This window comes from Stomoxys calcitrans, chromosome 5 (assembly GCF_963082655.1).
Source record: "Stomoxys calcitrans chromosome 5, idStoCalc2.1, whole genome shotgun sequence".
NCBI classification, from domain to species: domain Eukaryota; kingdom Metazoa; phylum Arthropoda; class Insecta; order Diptera; family Muscidae; genus Stomoxys; species Stomoxys calcitrans.
Genome location: NC_081556.1, coordinates 20,940,228 through 20,963,515, shown reverse-complemented (window position 1 = coordinate 20,963,515; position 23,288 = coordinate 20,940,228). Strand labels below are relative to the sequence as shown.

At 39.0% G+C, this 23,288-nt stretch overlaps 2 protein-coding genes across 10 annotated transcripts in view; both read right to left on the bottom strand.

Moving 5' to 3' along the window:
- The window catches only part of LOC106083999 (bcl-2-related ovarian killer protein homolog B), a 22,515-nt gene extending 9,810 nt beyond the window's left edge, over positions 1–12,705 (bottom strand). Inside the window, exons 1-3 of one of the 4 annotated variants that reach the window (XM_013247378.2) lie at positions 11,988–12,705; positions 11,451–11,913; positions 11,058–11,393 (exon numbers count right to left, since the gene is read on the bottom strand). In XM_013247378.2, coding sequence (XP_013102832.1) covers positions 11,058–11,366 — 309 coding nt within the window. In that variant the 5' untranslated portion in view covers positions 11,367–11,393; positions 11,451–11,913; positions 11,988–12,705. Of the gene's footprint in view, positions 1–11,057; positions 11,914–11,987 lie in introns of all 4 variants that reach the window. The other 3 variants (XM_013247374.2, XM_013247376.2, XM_013247377.2) reach the window with 3 other exon arrangements.
- Positions 12,706–16,617: 3,912 nt separating this feature from the next.
- Positions 16,618–23,288, bottom strand: part of LOC106083998 (bcl-2-related ovarian killer protein homolog B) — a 70,678-nt gene continuing 64,007 nt past the window's right edge. For all 6 annotated transcript variants that reach the window (XM_059369344.1, XM_013247373.2, XM_059369343.1 and 3 more), the window contains 4 exons: positions 18,292–18,610; positions 17,624–17,770; positions 17,256–17,564; positions 16,618–16,831 (listed from right to left, as the gene is read on the bottom strand). In XM_059369344.1, the coding sequence (XP_059225327.1) occupies positions 16,664–16,831; positions 17,256–17,564; positions 17,624–17,770; positions 18,292–18,576 (909 nt within the window). In that variant the 5' untranslated portion in view covers positions 18,577–18,610 and the 3' untranslated portion in view covers positions 16,618–16,663. The remainder of the gene's footprint in view (positions 16,832–17,255; positions 17,565–17,623; positions 17,771–18,291; positions 18,611–23,288) is intronic.

The window sequence follows — 23,288 nt, the reverse complement described above, 5'->3', positions numbered from 1 at the left end:
ATATGGTCCATATCGGACTATATTTATATATAGCTGCTATATAAAGGGTGATTTTTTTGAGGTTAGGATTTTCATGCATTAGTATTTGACAGATCACGTGGTATTTCAGACATGGTGTCAAAGAGAAAGATGCTCAGTATGCTTTGACATTTCATCATGAATAGACTTACTAACGAGCAACGCTTGCAAATCATTGAATTTTATTACCAAAATCAGTGTTCGGTTCGAAATGTGTTCATTCACCGTAACGTTGCGTCCAACAGCATCTTTGAAAAAATACGGTTCAATGATTCCACCAGCTACAAACCACACCAAACAGTGCATTTTTTGGGATGCATGGGCAGTTCTTGAACGGCTTCTGGTTGCTCTTCACTCCAAATGCGGCAATTTTGCTTATTTACGTAGCCATTCAACCAGAAATGAGCCTCATCGCTGAACGGTGAATGAACACATTTCGAACCGAACACTGATTTTGGTAATAAAATTCAATGATTTGCAAGCGTTGCTCGTTAGTAAGTCTATTCATGATGAAATGTCAAAGCATACTGAGCATCTTTCTCTTTGACACCATGTCTGAAATCCCACGTGGTCTGTCAAATACTAATGCATGAAAATCCTAACCTCAAAAAAATCACCCTTTATATACCGATATGCCGGTAAAGGGTCTAAAACCCATGAAAGCTTTATTTATTACTCGATTTCCCTGAAATTTGAGACAGTGGGTTATCTTAAGCCTTATGATATCTGATCTAAACATGAATCAAATCGGACTATATTAAGGTATAGCTGCCATATAGACCGATCTCCAGATAAAGGGTCTAAAGCCCATAAAAGATTTATTTTTTAACCGATTTTGCTGACATTTGAAACATTGAGTAGTTTTGGGCCTCCCGACATCTGACCCAAATATGGTCCATAGCGGACTATATTTATATATAGCTGCCATATATATCGATCTGCCGATAAAAGGTCTGAAGCCCATAAAAGCTTTATTTATTACCCGATATCGCTGAAATTTGAAACAGTGGGTTATCTTAAGCCTTCTGATATCCGATATAAATATGGATTGCATAGGAATATATTTAGGTATAGCTGCCATTTAGACCGATCTCCAGATAAAGGGTCTAAAGCCCATAAATGCTTTATTTTTTAACCGATTTCGCTGAAATTTGAAACTTTGAATAGTTTTACGCTTCCTAACATAGGACCCAAATGTAGTTCACATCGGACTATATTTCGATATAGCTGCCATATATACCGATATGCCGATAAAGGGTCTAAAACCCATGAAAGCTTTATTTATTACCCGATTTCGCTGAAATTTGAAACAGAGGGTTACCTTAAGCCTTTTGATATCTGATCTAAATATGAATCAAATCGGACTATATTTAGGTATAGCTGCCATATAGACCGATCTTCAGATCAACGGTCTAAAGCTCATAAAAGCTTTATTTTTTAACCGATTTTGCTGAAATTTGAAACATAGAGTAGTTTTAGACCTCCCGACATCTGAACCAAATATCGTCCATGGCGGACTATATTTATATATAGCTGCCATATATATCGATCTGCCGATAAAGGATCTGAAGCACATAAAAGCTTTATTTATTACCCGATATCGTTGAAATTTGAAACAGTGGGTAATCTTAAGCCTTCTGATATCCGATATAAATACGGATTGAATCGGAATATATTTAGGTATAGCTGCCATTTAGACCGATCTCCAGATAAAGGGTCTAAAGCCCATAAATGCTTTATTTTTTAACCGATTTCGCTGAAATTTAAAACTTTGAATAGTTTTACGCTTCCTAACATAGGACCCAAATGTAGTTCACATCGGACCATATTTCGATATAGCTGTCATATAGACCGATCTGCCGATAAAGGGTCTGAAGCCCATAAAAGCTCTATTTATTACCCGATTTCGCTGAAATTTGAAACAGAGGATTATATTAAGCCTGCTGATATCTGACCTAAATATGAATCAAATCGGACTATATTGAGGTATTGCTGACATATAGACCGATCTGCAGATAAAGGGTCTAAAGCCCATAAATGCTTTATTTTTTAACCGATTTCGGTGAAATTTGAAACTATGAATAGTTTTACGCCTCCTAACATAGGACCCAAATGTAGTTCACATCGGACAATATTTAGATATAGCTGTCATATAGACCGATCTGCCGATAAAGGGTCTGAAGCCCATAAAAGCTCTATTTACTACCCGATTTCGCTGAAATTTTAAACAGTGGGTTATCTTAGTTCTCCCGACATCTGTCCTAAATTTGGTTCGGATCGGACTATATTTAGATATAGCTGTCATATCGACCGATGTGCGGTCTGAAGCTCATAAAAGCTTTATTTATTACCCGATTTTGTTAAAATTTGAAATACAAAATTCAACAGTGACTTATATTTATTAGCCCACTCAATATACGTGTCGAAATTGGGTGCATAAGTTTTCCAATTTTCACCGGATTGTGACGAAAGGGGGTTTTCAAATATATACCCGAGGTGGTGGATATCCAAAGTTCGGCCCGGCCGAATTTAATGCCTTTTTACTTGTTTTGGCCTGGGTCTCAGACTGTATATTGTTCTCCAGTCAGAGACCTAGGCCAAAATAAGTAAAAAGGCATTAAATTCGTCCGGGCCGAACTTTGGTCCTTAAAAAGGTTTCAGATCTTTCAAAAAATTTGATTTGGTGTTATATATTGCCAATTTCATATCTAATAGTAAGGGGTTAAAGGCTATTGAATAAAATTCTAAGAGTGGTAATAGCCAAGCTTTTGAAAGGATAACTTCCCAACACTCGGTTTCCAATTAGACGGTATAAGTTTTTTTTTTGCCTTTGTATCAGGTTGGAAATCAATGAAGTCCATATTTTATACGCATTTTGAACCAAATATGATTTGAGATCTTTCAAAAACTCGAACCGTTCTTATTTGTACCCTATTTCGTATCTAATAATAAGGGGTTAAAGACTTATTAATTAAGATTCCTAGATGACATATATACCTAAATTGTGGCAACGTCATTCTAACGGACCGCAAATTCCCTACTAATTGGCTATTGACAGCACGCTTTAAATTTTGCTAATGTTCAATAATCCCCCACAGCTTAAAAAATATTCGGTCTCCTTAGCTAATTTTCATGTTTTTTTGTGGTATCAATTATTTGACCTCCTCACATACATACATACAAACATTAATGTTAAAATTTTTAGAAATAAACCAAACAAAGCGCAAGTGGCGTATATTCGATTGTGGATGGACGGACGACTACTTATAAACACAAAGACCCCACCGACACCCACTAGGTACTAAGTACATATAACAATTGGAATGAAATAGCTGTTACTTGGGGTAGAGTGGGGTGGGAGGCGGTGCGAGAGGAAATTTGTGTTGAATTTGCAAATGCCGAGAACGACAGGTCGCCAACATTGCCGTCGACGCCGTCTTATCAGTTGCGGTAAAAAAAATGAATATTATATTTCGAAATAATTGTATACCCTTCGCAATCAGGGGTATACTATGTTTGTCATGCCGTTGGGTAGGATAAAAAGGAGATCAGTTGCTATAGCCACTCAATGTATGACTATTGGGATCATTCATATCTCCTTACTAAAGAAAATCTGTAAATCTTTTAGAAGGTAAGGCCACGGTTGTGGAATTTTATAAACCCATTGTGATTCCAGAAGAGTGAAATGGGCATCGTATTTATAATAGGATTAAGCTAAAGTTCTCACAAATAGGAAGGAACAAACGATGATAGTACACTGTCTAAGTTTCAGAAAAATTCGAATAAGAATCAGTCTTCAATGGCCTTATAATGAAAAGGTAGAGAATGCCCCAAATCTGAGAATATGCATTAAACTTATGTGAAAAGCAGACAGGCTTGGGATCTGTGGATCTAAAACGATGGGTCAGCAGAGGAACTCCTCAAGGAGGTATACTGTCTCCTCTACTTTGGAATATTGCTATTAACAATATATTATTATCTCTGGAAGAAAAAGGCGTAAAACTTGGTCGCGTATGCTGATGACGTGGCAATTGCGGTTAGGGGAAAGTTTTACCGAAAGTGGTCTCGGTATAAATCCGTGCAAGACAGAAATAGTTCTTTTTATCCAGCAGGAGATACAAGTTGCCTACAGTGGAACCTGTCTCCTTGGGTGGAGAGAATGTTCCATTTACAGAAAGCGAAGTAATGTCTGCTTTTGTAGCCACTCATCAGTGCCCAACCGAGTATTGGGACTACCGGTAAGGGTTTTCCGCTCGCAAACCGACCCATCGAGCCTCTCAGCGACCGTGTCCTCGAAACACACCCCTCAACTTTTAGCCTAAAGGCTTCATCCAGCAAATAAAACATATAAAACCAAATTCAAAAGCGTTTCACTCTATCAGTCCCAGATCAAATAAATTTCTGTGACGAACCTTGCCGCCGGTGAGTTGAACCCCAGCTCCAAGAGGGAACTTGTAGTTACATAACCCTAGAAACATAGCATGATATCGTCAGACTGTCTTTGCTAAATCGACTTAGATTGTCATGACGATGTTATACCTGGAAGGTCCTTAGACCAGTATATGAAGGTGTTGCAAATGGAATGAGGAGTGCAGAAGTGCTAAAGTGTATCAACTTTTAAGCTAAGCTTCGATATTGTGCATAAAAAAGTTACTAAATCGGTCGGGAGTACTATGGTACTGGTCAAGTTGAAAAAGTACTGAAAAAAGTACTGTAGTATGGACTTTTCCATTCCTGGCGCATGATGCTAACTTTAAAAAATATTTTTTTTTTGTGAACGGGAAAAAACAAACAACCATAAGACAATAAACCATAATGTCAGTAAAATTGTCCCTAAAAACACAATTTCAGTGAAATTTTCCCTACAAATAAAATTTTAGTAAAATTTCCCTAATGAAAATTTTTTTTTTCGAAATTTCTTAAGGACAAAATTTCTGTGAAATTTTCTTTAGACAAAATTTTAGTACATTTTTCTTAAAAATGAATTTCAGTAAAATTTTCGGTATTCCCATACCGCACAATGACTTCTGCTGGAGTTGTCTTAATAAGGATAAGGAAGAGTCTATCGAGGACTTGCTCTGCTTATGCCAGGCTCAGCAGGGATGCAGGCTCTAGAGTCTGGATAGGTGGTTCTTAACCGGTCTGGTTGTTCTTGCGAACATACCTCTAGGAAGCCTCTTGAAATATCCCCAAAGAACAATATTTCAGTGAAATTTTACCTAAATACAATATTTTAGTGAAATTTCCCCAAAAGAAAAAAATTTGTGAAATTTCCCCAAAAGAAAAAAAATTCTAATTTTTGCTTAAAATATAAATTCAGTAATATTTTCCCAAAAATGAAAATATCAGTACAAAATTTTAAGGAAATTTGCCTTAAGACAAAATGTCAATGAAATTTTTTCAAAAGACGAAATTTCAATGAAATTTTTTCAACAGACAAAATTTCAATGAAATTTTTCAAAAGGAAAAATTTTCCCTGAAAAAACAAATGTCGGTAAAATGTTCCTTATTGTGCGTGCATGGGAACATGCACGCCTCGCCTTGCGCATACCGCACAATGATGATGCAGGAGTTGTCTTGATGAGGATGAATCTATCAAGTAGTTGTTTTGGTCGTGCCCGGCTCTGCAAGGATGCTCTCTTTTATGGGGAGGCGGTTCATCTCCCATCTGATTGATCTTGCGAACTTTCTCTTGAAATTTCCCCAAAGAACAAAATTTCAGTGAAATTTCCACGAAAGACAATATTACAGTGAAATTTCCCCAAAGGAAATTTCCCAAAATATTTTCCCTTAAATAAAAATGTCAGTACATAATTTCAACGAAGTTTTCCAAAAAGATATGATTTTAGTGAAAAAATAAAAATTTTAGTAAAATTTTCTAAAAACAAGTAAAAAGGCGTTAAGTTCGGCTGGGCCGAACTTTCAATACCCACCACCTCGGGTACATATGTAAACCATCTTTCTTCATAATCCGATGAAAAATGCATGATTTTTGCCCTCATAGAAGCTATATCGAAATATGGTCAGATTTGGACGAAATTCGTCACGGACATTGTGTGGTCTAATAAGTACAAGTCATTGTTCAATTTTGTAGAAAAAATATTGGTCTTTTTGGTAGCCATATCCAAATATAGACCGATCTGAACCATATACGACAAAGATGTCGAAAAGCCTTACATAAGTCACTGAGTCAAGTTTCAGCGAAATTGGATTATAAATGCGCCTTTTATGGGGCCACGACTTCCAAATTGATGATGGATGTCGAAGGGCCTAGCACTACTCACTGACACAAATTTTGGCGAAATGCGTCTTTTATGGGTCCAAAACCTAAAATCGAGAGATCGGTCTACATTCAAATCGAGACCAATCTGGCCCGAATTGAAAAAGGATGTCGAAGGCCCTAACACAAAGTCCCGTCCCTAATTTCGGCATTGGACAATAAAAGTACGTTTTATGGGCACAAAACCTTAAATCGAGAGATCGGTCTATATGGCAGCTATATCCAAATCTGGACCAGATTGCAGGAAGATATTAAAGAGCCTAACACAACTCAAATTTCGGCCAAATCGGACAATAAATGCGCCTTTTATGGGCCCAAAATCTTAAATCGAGAAATCGGTTTAAGATTTTGGGCCCATAAAAGGCGGACAAAAAATCGGGCCCATAAAAATCGGATAATAAATGCGCCTTTTATGGGCCCAAAATCTTAAATCGAGAGATCGGTCATATGGCAACTATATCCAAATCTGAATCGAAAATTGAAGAAGGATGTCGAAGGGCCTAACACAACACGCTGCTCCAAATTTCGGCGACATCGGACAATAAATGCGCCTTTTATGGGCCCAAAACCTTTAATCTGCAGATCGGTCTATATGGCAGCTATATCAAAATCTGGATCGATCTGGGCCAAATTGAAGAAGGATGTCGAGTGCCCTAACACAACTCACTGTTCCAAATGTTAGCAAAATTGTATAATAAATGTGGCTTTTATGGGCCTAAGATATGATCCCATATAGCCTATCTTCGAACTAAACCTGCCTATGGACAAAAAAAGAATCTATGCAAAGTTTCAGTTTTTTTTTGACTGTAGCGTGATTTCAACAGACAGACGGAAGGAGATGGCTAGATCGTCTAAGATTTTTACGACGATCAAGAATATATATACTTTATAGGGTTGGGAATGGATATTTCGATGTGTTGCAAACGGAATGACAAAATGAATATACCCCCATCCTACGGTAAAATGTTCCTTATTGTGTGATGCGATATTGTGCGAGGAGGCCACCGTAGTGCAGAGGTTACCATGTCCGCCTATGACGCTGAACGCCTGGGTTCGAATCCTGGCGAGATCATCAGAAAAAATTGTCGGCGGTGGTATTACCCTCCTAATGCTGGCGACATTTGTGAGATACTATGCCATGTAAAACTTCTCTCCAAAGAGGTGTCGCACTGCGTCACGCCGTTCGGACTCGGCTACAAAAAGGAGGCCCCTTATCATTGAGCTTAAACTTGAATCGGACTGCACACATTGATATGTAAGAAGTTTGCCCCTGTTCCTTAGTGGAATGTTCATGGGCAAAATTTGTATTTGTTGTATTGTGCGATATCCCAATCCCCCTCGCCTTGCACATATCGCACAATGATTTCTGCAGGAGTTGTCTTGATGAGGATGAGGAGGATTCTATTGGGCACTTACGCGATAGATTCCCGTTAGATCGATGGACTCCCTGCAGATAGACTCGTCCGGGTCTGCAGGACGCAGCCTCTCGCTTCTGGGAACGCGGTTCTTCTCCGATCTGGGAGATCTTGCCAACGTACCTCTGGGACGTCTTCTGAAATTCATTGACGGGACGGGATGGTTCCGACAAAGGTCGTGATTAGATCCGGGGAGGGCCCATACGTGCTTGGGTGAGGGGTAGGCGTTCATTCCCCGTTCTAGTTCTCCATTCTGCCTGTTTTTATACCCTCCACCATAGGATGGGGGTATACTAATTTCGTCATTCTGTTTGTAACACCTCGAAATATGCGTCTGAGACCCCATAAAGTATATATATTCTTGATCGTCATGTCATTTTAAGTCGATCTAGCAATGTCCGTCCTTCTGTCCGTCCGTCCGTCTGTCTGTCGAAAGCACGCTAACTTTCGAAGGAGTAAAGCTAGCCGCTTGAAATTTTGCACAAATACTTTTTATTATAGTGTAGGTCGGTTGGGATTGTAAATGGGCCAAATCGGTCCATGTTTTGATATAGCTGCCATATAAACCGATAATGGGTCTTGACTTCTTGAGCCTCTATAGGGCGCAATTCTTGTCCGATTTGCCTGAAATTTTGCACGTAATGGTTTGGTATCACTTCCAACAACTGTGTTAATTATGATTTAAATCGGTTTATAATCTGGTATAGCTATCATATAAACTGATCTTGGATCTTGACTTCTTGAGCCTCTAGAGGAGGTCTCATGACCTTCAACTTACGTGTCTAATATGATATAAATCGATCAATAACTTGATACAGCTCCCATATAAACTCCTGATTTTGCTTCTTGAGCCCCTACAAGGAGTAATTCTGATCCGAATAAACTGAAATATTACACAATGATTTCTACAATGTTCAGCATTCATTTATGGTCCGAATCGAACAATAATTTGATAAAGCTCCAATAGCCTAACAGTTCTTATTCAATATTCTTTGTTTGCCTAAAAAGAAATACCGCGCATAGAACTCGACAAATGCGATCCATGGTGGAGAGTATATAAGATTCGGCCCGGTCGAACTTAGCACGCTCTTACTTGTTTTTATTAGTGTATAACCTTTGGATATGGTTATGATCAGAGGTATCAAATTTCTCCTCTTCTTTTTTCTAGGGTATCACATCTACGGTGAGCAACCTATTTAACCTTATCATACCTAATATATTCTTTCTTAAGGACAAATTTGCAGTGAAATTTTCCTTCAACACAAAATTTCAGTAAAATTTTCCATTGAAAAGAAATTTCTGTTAGTTTCTCTTTCGAGACGAGCTCAATGATGGGAGATTTTCTTGGCAAGTGGAAAATGAAATTCAGAGATCCCAACACACCAACCACTATGGGATGCGTTTCGTAATTTGGTTACAATTACTCATCAGCCATATTAGGTGTGAAAGCTTCAGGGCCGTACGTTGTTATGTTGTACTTGTACCTAATTTATTGCGAAAACGCCTCTATGGCACAAACACCACATTAACCACGCCCGACAACCCTGTCTATTAGCTGTACTTTGCCCAATGCATGTGTTTTTGGGTAATGGCAAATTTTCTGTCTGCACAAATTACACTACTTCCATGTGTACGCACAAGATTCTGTGCATCTGTTGGAAGTTGTATTGATAGACGACGGCAACGGCCCTCGCTGTTGCTCCGTGTGCCCAGGTTCGAGTCCTGGCCGGGATGATAGTTGATATTTATTCTATAAATAGAATGTGATATTTAAACATTTTCCCTGAAAACAAGTTTCCAATGATATTTTTCCTAAAGATGAAATTTCATTGAAGTATTTCCTCAAAACAAAATTTCAGTAAAATTTTCCCTAAAGTCAAAATTTTAGTAAAATTTTTCTCAATGACAAAAGGTCAATAAAGTTTCCTTAAAGATGAAATTTCCTTTAAATATTCTTTAAAGACAAAATTTCCCCTAGAGAAAATAATCCACTTTTGGTGGCAATGATATTTTCCTAAAGATAAAATTTCATTCAAGTCTTTCCTTAAAACGAAATTTCAGTAAAATTTTCCCCAATGAAAAAATGTCAATAAAGTTTCCTTAAAGACGAAATTTCCTTTAAAAATTTTCTAAAGACAAACTTTTCCCAGGAGAAAATAATCCACTTTTGCTTTCGAGACGAGCTCAATGATGGGAGATTTTCTTTGTAAGTGGAAACGGAAAGCCAGAGATCGCAACACACACCAACCACTATGGGACGCGTTTTGTAATTTGGTTACAATTACTGATCAGCCATATTAGGTGTGAAAGCTTCAGGGCCGTACGTTAATTTGTACTTGTACCTAATTTATTGCGAAAACGCCTCTATGATACAAATACCACATTAACGACACGCTCGACAACCCTGTCTATTAGCTGTACTTTGCCCAATGCATGTGTTTTTGGGTAATGGCAAATTTTCTGTCTGCACAAATTATACTACTTCCATCGTAGGCACAAGATTCTGCGCATCTGTTGGAAGTTGTATTGATAGACGACGGCAACGGCTCTCGCTGTTGCTCCGTGTGCCTAGGTTCGAATCCCAGCCGAGATGATAATTGAAATTTATTCTATAGATAGAATGTGCTATTTAAACATTTTCCCTGAAAACTAGTTTCCAATGATATTTTTCCTAAAGATGAAATTTCATTGAAGTATTTCCTCAAGACAAAATTTCAGTAAAATTTTCCCTAAAGTCAAAATTTTAGTAAAATTTTTCTCAATGACAAAAGGTCAATAAAGTTTCCTTAAAGACGAAATTTCCTTTAAATATTCTTTAAAGACAAAATTTACCCAGGAGAAAATAATCCACTTTTGCTTTCAAGACATAAAATCGGAAGACCGGCCTATAAAGTAGCTGTTCAAGGTTTAATCAGATATAGCCCGAAAACCAAAATTATTAATAGCACTACTTTTCAAGACTGTAGCGTAAATACCATAGAGAGGGAGATAGACAGGCACGTGGACAGCGGTAATTCGACTATTGTTTTTAACACAGCAATCAGGAGCATACATATACAAATTGTTTACAGGTTCGGAAAATCATATTTGAATGTGTTCTAATCTCGTGGGTAGGAAAATAGCTACATATTTGAAATTCATTATCACTGTTTTGGTGTTTGTCCAAGATTTTATGGGGCGCCAGATTAGCTTTTACAGCAATATTCCCATTGAAGGGTATGCGAAATTCGATGTGGCCTATTTTAAACACTACTTTTACTCTTTAGATAGTCGATCACTTTTTTATTTGCCCAAATGGCTTGGTAGTTATATGCGATATTTCGACTTCTCTGGGGACTACTCACCTGATTGATGATGTCGTTTTTGAAATCATGATAATTATTCACTGTCAATGGATATTGAAATGTACTGCTGGCCAATGAGGAAGTCGATCCGGTGCGTGGTATGGTAAGGGAGGATTGTAATTGTTGCCATTCTACCGAAGTGCTGCTCTGCAATTGTCTAAGATGATGTTTAGGCCGGCTGGTGGTTTTGGTTAGGAATATCTCATGATCTAAGGATGAAGATTTTAGTTTGGCACGGGCTAGTTTCGGGGTTGGCGGAAACAGTGGTGGAGTTTTGCGTAAACGTGGCGTGGACGGTGGCGAAGGCATGTGTGAAGACTGTTTGATGATGCAGTTCTAGAAGCTAGAGCTATTAGAAATGACTTTTTTTCGTGTACAATATATGATGTTTACGCTTCAGTTGCAAATGCTTGTCCAAAACAGCCAGGCGGCCACTCAGCGGTTTGTTGTGGAAATGTGGATTGTTTTTTTTTGCCTTCACAACTGAACTGATCTCTGTCGTTTGCCAAGGGGTTTAGGTGTTGTTCTGAGAGAGGCCTGTTGTTTGTTGTCTGGCTGTTTGTCTTTCGGTCTATCTATCTGCCAGTCGGTGTTTCCGTGTGGGGCTGCGGGATGCTGTGGCTGGATAGATAATGTTGCCTGACTACTCACAGCAATGGGGCTACCGTTTGCAGCTCGTTTAGATTTTTGCTTGGCTTTTTGTTTGGCGACTGCGTTTCAGTTCTGCTGATCTGCTACGTGTGAGCATGTAACCTTAGATCTGCTTTGTTAGACTATTTTGTTTTAGTTTTGTTGCTGCAACGTTGTTGTTTTGATTCTGTATTGTATTTCTAGATTAACAGCATACAGCATTGCACTGTAAATGGAAGGACAGACAGACAGATATTTGTTGGATATCTCTTTTTTTAGCATTTGTTGAGAGAATCTTACCTTGATTTACAAAATCATTATTTCCTCATCTGAGTGGGGGAATTGGGAGGCTTTGCCCTCTTCCAGTAAGTCTGTGTATATATTAAAGTCTTTATGTTTGATGAGCTTTCTTTGGTTTTAGCCTGCTCTATTTGTTTTGTAGCAAATTTTTGGTATCGTGTTTTTTTTTTCTTAAACTTTGTTACGCTTTCTTTAGACTTTGCTACTGTGTCTCCCTCCGTCCACTGTCATTCAGTTTCTAAGCAGAAAGAAATTCACATTTTTTGTTCAGTTTCCTCCTCCTGTCTTTAATACAACAAAATCGAATTAAAACAGAATCACGCACACACAAATTCAAATCGAGTGTTAATCAAAGAGTAAGACGTCGGCGGCGTCAGCGGTAACGACGACAACGAAGCGAATTAAGGTTTAAAAAGTAAACTGCGACGAGAATTCAAACGCTCTCATAACAAAAACTTAAGAAAACAAAACAAAAATAAATAACAAAACCTCTTGGCCGAATGAGAGACGCATAGGCGACCTATCTACCTACCACACTATGACTGTTTGCCTTCCATTCGTTTAATGTTGTTCGAGAGTTTTGTGCGTTTTTCCAGTTTATGGCAATTTTTTTTTTCTTGTTCCCATTCGTATGTGCCGGCCAACGTCTAAAGAACGATTGATCGATCGATCGATCGATGTACAAAACTCTGGATGTTGATTCTTGAATTATTTTCGCGGGAGCAGTTAAAACGTTAAGTACGCTAGCTAGGTGCCTTTCTCGCTCACATCAATCATTTGTGGTTGCTCATGATTAGAAGACTAGCATTTGGCATAATCTGAGAGGATACCGGGAGAGTGCTCTTAAGCTCTCCAATGCAATGCAGTGATGCCAATAGATGGGGAAAATTTGGCGGTTTTATAAGACATGATAATAGCAGGTTTACATTGAAATTTTTGTACCCTTCACCATTACTGTGGTACAGGGTATTATAACTTAGTGCATTTCTTTGTAACACCCAGAAAGGAGAAAGATAGACCCATTGATAAGCATACTGATCGACTCAGACTCACTTTCTGATTTGATTTAGCTATGTCCGTCTGTCCATGTTAATTTGTGTACAAAATACAGGTCGCAGTTTTCATCCGATCGTCTTAAAATTTGGTACAGGCATATTTTTCGGCCTAGAGACGAAGCCTATTGAAATTGGAAAAAATCGGTTCGGATTTGGATATAGCACCCATATATATGTACGTCCGATTTTCACTAATAATGCAATAAAATGGTAATTTGTTAACCGATTCTCCCGAAAATTGGCAGGAAGGAATTTCTCTTGATTCTCAAAGTTACTAGTGAATTTCATGGAAATCGGTCCAGATTTAGATATAGCTCAACCCATCTTGCCAAAATTTTGCTTTCCTCGACGACTGCCACAGTATCTGAGAAGTTTTCTCGAAATCGGTTCAGATTTAGGTATAGCTCCCATATATATGTTCGTTCGATTTTGTGAAATATTGCAAGTGCTAATTTTTAACCGATTCTCTCGAAACTTTGCAGGAAGAATTTTCTTATGACTCTTGATATTACTGGTGAATTTCATAGAAATCGGCCCAAAATTGGATATGGCTCTCATATATATATCGCCCGATTTTAACTTCTAGAGTTACAGCAAGCGCATTTATTGACCCATCTTGCCAAAATTTTGCAAAACGCTTTCCTCGACGACTGCCACAGTATCTGAGAAGTTTCAGATTTAGGTATAGCTCCCATGTATATGTTCGTCCGATTTTGTGAAATATTGCAAGAAAGTGCTAATTTTTTAACCGATTCTCCCGAAACTTTGCAGGAAGAATTTTCTTGTGACTCTCAATATTACGTGGGATTTGGCCCAGATTTGGATATGGCTCTCATATATATATCGCCCGATTTTAACTTCTAGAGTTACAGCAAGCGCATTTATTGACCCATCTTGCCCATATAGACCGATCCGCCGATTTAGGGTCTTAGGCCCATAAAAGCCACATTTATTATCCGAGATCTCAGAAATTTGGGATAGTGAGTTGTGTTAGACCAGTCGATATCTTTCTTCAATTTCGCCCTGATCGATTCAGATTTGGATATAGCTATCATATAGAGCGATCTCTCGATTTAAGGTTTTGGGCCCATAAAAGGCGTATATATTATCCGATGTCGCCGAAATTTTGGACAATGAGTTGTGTTACGCCCATCGACATTCCTCTTCAATTTGGCCCAGATCGGTTCAGATTTGGATATAGCTGACCGATCTCTCGATTTAAGGTTTTGGGCCCATAAAAGGCGCATTTATTGTCCGATGACGCCGAAATTTGGGATAATGAGTTGCGTTAGCTTCCTCAACATCTTTCTGCAGTTTAGCCTAGATTGGTCCAGATTTGGATATAGCTGCCATATAGACCGATCTCTCGCTGTAAGGTCTTGGGCCCATAAATGGCGCATTAATTGTCCGATTTCGTTGAAATTTGGGACAGTGAGTTGTGTTAGGCCCTTCGACATCTTTCTTCAATTTGGCCCAGATCGGTTTAGATTTGGAAATAGCTGCCATATAGACCGATCTCTCGATTAAGGGTCATGGGCCCATAAAAGACTCATTTATAAACAGGTGTCGCCGAAATTTGGGACAGTGAGTTGTGTTAGGCTCCTCGACATCTTTCTTCAATTTGGCCCAGATCGGTTTAGATTTGGATATAGATGCCATATAGACCGATCTCTCGATTTAAGGTCGTGGGCCCATAAAAGGCTCATTTATCGTCCGATGTCGCCGAAATTTGGGATAATAAATTGTGTTAGGCTCCTCGACATCTTTCTGCAATTTGGCCCAGATCGGCTCAGATTTGGATATAGATGCCATATAGACCAATCTCTCGATTTAAGGTTGTGGGCCCATAAAAGGCTCATTTATCGTCCGATGTCGCCGAAATTTGGGATAATGAGTTGTGTTAGGCTCCTCGACATCTTTCTGCAATTTGGCCCAGATCGGCTCAGATTTGGATATAGATGCCATATAGACCGATCTCTCGATTTAAGGTCGTGGGCCCATAAAAGGCTCATTTATCGTCCGATGTCTCCGAAATTTGGGATAATAAGTTGTATTTGGCTCCTCAACATCTTTCTGCAGTTTGGCCTGGATCGGTCCAGATTTGGATATAGATGCCATATAGACCGATCTCTCCACGTAAGGTTTTCGGCCCATAAAAGACGCATTTATTGTCCAATGTCGCCGAAATTTGAGAGAGTGAGTTGTGTTAGGTCCTTCGATCACTTTCTTCAATTTGGACCAGATCGGCTCAAATTTGGATATAGACCATATAGACCGATTTCTCGATTCAGTGTCTTGTCCCCATAAAAAGCGCATTTATAAATCGATTTCGCTGAAATTTGACACAGTGATTTATGTTGCAATGAGAACCGATGGAAGCCACGGCAAATATGTGCATATGGTTGCCCAAAAAGTAATTGCGGATTTTTTAAAAGAAAGTAAATGCATTTTTAATAAGACTTAGAATGAACTTTAATCAAATATATAATTGCCATTTTGTTCGATAACCTTTTGCCATCTTCCTGGCAAATTTAGTATTCCACGCTCATAGAACTTTTGGCCTTTATCTGCAAAAAACTGAACCAAGTTCGATTTTATAGCCTCATCATTGCCGAAAGGAGTTCTGCAAAGATCGAAATAAATGACAGTCTGATGGTGCAAGGTCAGGGCTATATGGTGGATGCATCAAAAGTTCCCAGCCAAGCTCACTCAGTTTTTGGCGAGTGACCAAAGATGTGTGCGGTCTAGCGTTGTCCTGGTGGAATATGACACCTTTACGATTGACCAATTCTGGTCGCTTCTCCTTGATGGCTGTATTCAATTTGTCCAATTGTTGACAGTAAACATCCGAATTAATCGTTTGGTTCCTTGGAAGCAGCTCAAAATATACCACACCCTTCCAATCCCACCAAACAGACAGCATAACCTTCTTTTGGTGGATATCAGCCTTTGAAGTGGTTTGAGCTGGTTCACCATGCTTGGACCATGATCGTTTTCGACTAATGTTGTTGTAAACAATCCATTTTTCATCTCCAGTTATGATTCGTTTTAAAAACGGATCGAATTCATTGCGTTTAAGGTGCATATCACAAGCGTTGATTCGGTTTGTTAAATGAATTTCTTTCAATACATGTGGTACCCAAATATCAAGCTTTTTCACCAGTCCAAGACTTTTTATGTGATAATGAACGGTTGATTTTGGTATATTTAACTTCTCTCCTATCTCACGCTCAGTTACATGACGATCCAATTCGATTAATGCTTTGATTTGGTCATCATCAACTTCATTCGGCAAACCGAAAAATCCGCAATTACTTTTTGGGCAACCCAAAACATTAATTTTGAAGAATTTTTAAAACGTATAAAAAATTACATTTACCGCTGAAAGCATTGAAAAATCTATGGAAAAAGGCAACACTGGATGTGTGTGTCGTTTTAAAATATGGCATTAGCTACACTTTCCATGCAAAAAGCGTCGATAAATTTTGAAAGATTAAAAAAAAAGCTTTCAACTGAAAACTTGGTTATAAGCTTTCGCTTTTATTCACCACAGCTGTTAAATTTAAAGCAAGAAATTTTGCATTTTAAATCGATGAATTGTGTTTTCAATGCTCCTGGTTTTTATTTGCCAACAACTCGGTCGTATAATTTTGGAATTAGGTAGGTGATAAGAAATCTTATGAACATATAAACTAATACTAAGCCAAAAATACTGCCAACAATTATAGTAGTCCATTCCAAGGGATTCAAAGTGTTTGTGGCCGGATGGACGTGGTTGTTGATGCCAACCTAAAATGAAAAAAAAAAATGAGGCAAGGTAAAATAGGAAGTCTTGTCTCAGAGATAGTTTTGTAGCAAAATCTTGAGCATTATCAGTGTCAATATCATTTTTTTAACGATAAGCAATGAATATGCCATAGTGGAAGGCATATGCCATAGTGGTCCAAGGCAAATTGTCAAATAAGAAGAACTTAGTTTACTGATGCCCAATTTTGCAATTGTTTGAGGAAACAATTACATTGGCGAAAGATTTGTTTTTCATTGGTATTTTTATCTTAATTTTGCGTCTTATTGTTAAACATTTCTTAATGAAGGTGAAAATATCGTTGAAGCTTAGGAAATGGACTTTGAGCAAGGTACAACGTTGTACCTTAGGAAGGACAAGGAAATGCTTTCATTTAATTACCTGTACGCTTTTTTGGTGTGTACTTACCCAACCGCCATTTTCATTGATCCAAGGCACCAATTCGTCTTCTATTACATCCGATACACTTTGCATTAGTTTTGGCAAATACTCGGGATGACCCTGACGAACACAATCCACGGAAAGACCACCGGCAATGGCAAATAAGGAAACAATTTTACTCCAGGTTATATCCAATCGAAAGAGTTCTCTGGCCACAGCACTGACTAATAAAATTACAGTATCGGCAGATTGAAATTCACCGCCAGGATTACGGCATATTTGTCTGGCCACACCAGTGTAAATGCGGGGATGCATGCGTTCCAATTCGTCACCTAACTAACAAAGATTCAAGAATTTTTACACACCAAGTGATAAAAAGAGAGCGACATCCTTACCACCATTACAGCGGGGAAAACTTCACGAACCACCGACATGGTCGAGGTACCCAATATGCTGCGTATGCGCTGCAAACCCAATTTCTTATTGAATAGACCTGAACGACGTAGACGTCTTTTTATATACTGGCCACAAAGGCAACGACCCTACGGTAAAATATAAACATAAAACATGAGTTTAACAGGCCTGATCCGGTTTTCTAATTCGGAAAACTCAAAAAATTGCTTTGTGTATATTTTCCAAACCTTAGTCTTTTAGGTTTGAAATCACTCAAGGTTCCTCTTAGGGAATATAAATTTGTTTAAAGTAAGCATTCAAACTTTAATGTGGCAAGGTTTTAAGAAACAAGTCATAAGTCGTATTCCGTTTTCGAAAACCGGAACAAGCCTGATAGTTTTAATATATATTGGGTTGCCCAAAAAGTAAATGCGGATTTTTTAAAAGAAAGTAAATGCATTTTTAATAAAACTTAGAATGAACTTTAATCAAATTTACTTTTTTTACACTTTTTTTCTCAAGCAAGCTAAAAGTAACAGCTGATAACTGACAGAAGAAAGAATGCAATTACAGAGTCACAAGCTGTGAAAAAATTTGTCAACGCCGACTATATGAAAAATCCGCAATTACCTTTTGGGCAACCCAATATTTGCTATTTTCTTATTTTTACCTGCGATATTATATCTTGTGCTGGTATCTGTGCCGCCTTCCATCCTATGGTGTAGGATAGTTTCCGCGTTACCACATCCCCCACATTACTCAACCGCCTTCGAGTGGATATTTGACTTACTTCCAGCAAATTGGATGAGTGTAGGGTGGCGGGAAAACTAAATTTTCTTCTTGGTTGCGTATGGCTATATCGCTCGTTAATATTTGGCGGTTGCAAAAAATTTGGATTATAATTAGCATTGCCATAAGAATTTTGATTATTTTCGTTATACGAGCCGGAGGCCATTATTAAGGAAAATAAAAACTTTTTGACGCAGTATCTGAAAATATATTTTTATAGAAAAAGGTATGGTTAAAAACAAAATGTTCACAAAAAACGATCGAAAAACTACAAAGGAAGGGCCAAAGTCGGGCGATGCCGACTGTATAATACCCTACATCTACCCTATAAGTACAATTGGGAGCTATATTCAATTCTGAACCATTTCTGATGGACTCGGCGAGCAAAAATATGTTTAAACTGTTATAACTACGGTTGAAAAATGACAACATTACTGCAAATTACCTAAAATCTGACGAACATATATATGGGAACTATAACTAATACTGAACCGATTTTTATGAAATTCACCAGTAATGGCGAGAGTCATTAGAAAATCCTTTCTGCCAAATTTCGAGAGAATCGGGTAACAAATGACCATTTTATTGCATTATTACTGCAAATCGGACAAACATATATATGGGAGCTATATCCAAATCTGAACCGATTTCTATGAAATTCACCAGTAATGTCGGGAGTCATAAGAAAATCCTTCCTACCAAATTAAGAGAAAATCGGTTAACAAATGATCATTTTATTGCATTGTTACTGCAAATCCGACGAAAATATATATGGGAGCTATATCCAAATCTGAACCGATTTCTATGAAATTCACCTGTAATGTCGGGAGTCATAAGAAAATCCTTCCTGCCAAATTTAGAGAAAATCGGTTAACAAATGATCGTTTTATTGCAGTATTACTGCAAATCCGACGAACATATATATGGGAGCTATAACCAAATCTGAACCGATTTCTATGAAATTCACCTGTAATATCGGGAGTCATAAGAAAATCCTTCCTGCCAAATTTAGAGAAAATCGGTTAACAAATGATCATTTTATTGCATTGTTACTGCAAATCCGACGAAAATATATATGGGAGCTATATCCAAATTTGAACTGATTTTTTCCAATTTCAATAGGCTTCGTCTCTAGGCCGAAAAACAGGCCAATATCAAATTTGAAGATGAAATTCGATAGTTGGATATCTCATGATAGCGCTCACCATTCACAGTTATTTTACGATTCGCATCATCTTTGAAGATGTACGGTCCAATGATGCCATCAGCCCATAAACCGCACCAAATTCTGGATGCATTGGTAGCTCTTACAATGCTTCTGGCCGATTTTAGTCCAAAATCGACCATTCTGCTTACTACGTACCCATTGAGCCAAAAATGAGCTTCGTCGCTGAACACAATTGGAACACGCATTTTGCTAATAAAATTCAATAACTTGCAAGCATTGTTCGTTTCTAAGACGATTCATGGTTAAATTCACGGCTCTGTGTCACGGCGGTGGCCAAAAATGGCAAAACTAAAACCTATCAGAACATTAAATGTTTGATACACCGCAAGTATTTACATCTCTTATAGTAATCGTTGAGTGGAGCGGACGTGGATTCATTTTGCTTCTCGAAGAAAAAAAATCCGTATATCGGAATAGGTACATATCACGAAAAATGTTAAAGCCTTTCAGGAGTAGGCTCAAAATGGACTCCAAAGACCCAATAACTGCGGTTGTGGCATCAGACCGTAGCATGTTGTTCTACCCTCCTATAGGTGTGGGTGCCTTGGCGCCTGTAGTCGAAAGTTATGCTTCAAGCTTACAACCAGTCGTCAGACTAAGAAATAAGGAAGAGACGGATAAACCAGAGGGATGCCCAGTTCGTCCCAGCCTTTAAGTAAAGGTGGTGTTTCCGGTTCAGATTCCGACAGCGACAGTGTCAATGAAACAGTGATCGCAACCGAATCGAGAGAAGAGGATAGCGGGATGACGGCAGAAGTGAGCGGGTTATCGAACATGTGTTAAACTCTGAAGGGAGTTCACCCATACGAGCTGCGAATATAGAGGGGACATCTTAACGCTGTGCTTTGCGTAAGCGGAATGTATTGATACCGTCAAAAAGCTCGTTGGAAGTATACAGTCCATGGGGCCCAAAGCTCGACCTTGTGAGAGAGATGGACATCTCACAGCTCACAGCGGCGAAATCTTGACGGATCGCATGATGGAAGTCTTAAACAAGCAAAACCAAGATTTGGTCTAGGAGAAATGGGAGGTTTTCCAAAGGGAGGAGAAGGAGGAAGGAACTCTTCTTGATCAAGTCTCCGCGACAAGTTTGGCTAAGAATAAAGGCATGACGTATTACGGGGCCATGGCTTCAATAGTTTCAGAAAACATGTTATCTTGGCATAGGTGAAGCGATGAGGATCACTTCCACCAGGGCACTGGAGTCTATTCTAGATATCCGACCCATAGGCATACTGATTAAATGTGAGGCAGCCACAGCGGCTATAAGGCTTAAGGCGATAGGAGAATGAATGGAGGATAGGGGTCATACATATCATCGCGGTATGATCGAGGCAACGATCGGAAACCTGGATGGAATGGAAGAGGTTTCCGTGCGGATACCTGAGACGATACTTAAGGTCTAGTGCGAGGCACTGCTGCCAGCGGCATAGTCGTGGATTGACGGAACTCTGGTATTGCCACCAGGAAGTTCATGCTTCACATGTGGATCAAAGCTAGAGGACAGGGTGGGCCTGGGGATCTATTGTATATTGAGAACCCAGAGACTGACATCTGTTTTTGATTGCTTGGCCTTTATAATTCGTGAGGTGGTGTGGTTTTATCGCAAGTACGTTGTATGTAAACATCTTTACGGAAAGTAAACTGGCCATTGGGGCAAAAACAACCAAGACGGTAAGTGAAAGAAGGCAATTAACGCCTTTTCTGGGGATGGCACGATCCGCATCGTTTAGGTGCTGGGCCATAGCCGAGTAGTGGGAATGAAAGAGCCGACGATTTGGCAGTGAAAGCTAGAGGATTGCCGTCAATAAACTTAGTTAACCCGAAGCCTTTCGAATCGACGCAGTCCGAGTTAAGGGCGTGGGCGACGAACGCGTATATAACATTGAGGAACAGTGAAACGCTCGGTAGGACGACGAAAATCCTATGGGGAGATCTAGATCGTGAGAGGAAGGGGCTATTTCTGAAAGGAAGTAAGAGAGAGATCAGTATAGATTTTGGTATCATAACGTGATACATAGGACTACGAGCTCACTTATGCAAAATCGGTGCAGCATGTGTAGGGCATGTAGGGAAGATGATAAGACGTTGGAGCATTTCCTATGTCATTGCCCGGCTTTTGCAGTTAACAGACATCGGCACTTAGGTGGGGACGATATACAAAACATGAACCAACTTAGGGGAGTGGTATGGAAAATAACTAAGGAGTTTACTTTTTATTATTTAGAGCTCACAACAATCCGATTACTAGCTTAGATGCATGTGTACAGTGGCATGGGGCGGATTATAATCCGCATCCTCTTTTCAACTTAACATTACCTAATGTATCGTAATGGACTAAAATGTTTAAGTGAATCCAATTGCTGACTGCCACTTAAACCGAACCTAACCTATATTCCGTAATCTTATATATAAAATTCAATTTGTGTTTGTTTGTTTGTCGATTTGTTTGTTTGTTCGTATAGACTCAAAAGCGGCTGAACCGATTTCCTTGAAATTTGCACAGATTGTGTAGGTTGGTCTGGAAGGAAACATAGGAGGGGCGGACCCTCCTCCTTACCTAGCACTACCTAAAAATAAAAGTGAACCGATCGGGACAATATGTGATTCAAATAAAAGGCATTCAAGAGTAGAGTACGAAATTCATAATAAAAGTTGGGTCCAAGTACCTGGGGGTCGCCCCAGCCCCAAAACCCCTTAAAATAGGTTTATTTGACGTTCATGACAATATGGGACTCAAATGAAAGGTGTTCAGGAGTAGATTACAAATATGGTCAGGAAGTAGGAATAGGCATTATAATTTATTGATATCGGAAGGGGGCGGATCCTCTACCGTTAACCCAAACCCCCCCCCCCCATAATCTAAAGTGTATCGGTCCAATACAATATGGTTATCAAATGAAAAGTATGCGGGAGTAGATAACGAATCTGGCATTCAAATTCATGTCAAAGTATAGGGGGTCATCCCACCCCCATAAAAACGCCCAAAATGGGCACATTAGCCAATCAAAGATATATGGGACTCGGTTTGTTTATTCCGTATAGACTGAAAAACGGCAGAACCGATTTTATCGAAATTTTCGTATATTGTGTAGGTTGGTCTGGAATAAAACATAGGAAATATAACTTTTCGGTATAGGAAGGGGGACGGACCCTCCCCTTACGCCAAAAACACAAGCGAAAATCAAAAGTGGACAGATCGGAACAATATAGGAATCAAATGAAAGGTATTGGAGAGTAGAATACGACGATTATTGCGAAATCCGACTGGGTCTCTTCTTTGTCATAAAAAAATGTCAAACAACACCACCGTAGCGCAGCGACTATCATGCCCACCTATGACGATGAACGACTGGGTTCGAATCCTGGCGAGTACTTCAGAAAAATTTTTCAGCGGTGGTTTTCCCCCGTTATTGCTGGCGACATTTATGAGGTACTTGCCATTCATGGAAGTCATGTATAAACTGCTCCCCAAAGAGGTGCCGCACTGCTATGCGAAAATGCCTATTAAATTATTGCAAAATCCGACTGACTCTTTTCTTTGTCAAAATACAAATGTCAAACAACACCACCGTAGCGCAGAGACTATCATGCCCACCTATGACGCTGAACGCCTGGGTTCGAATCCTGGCGAGAACTTCAGAAAAAAG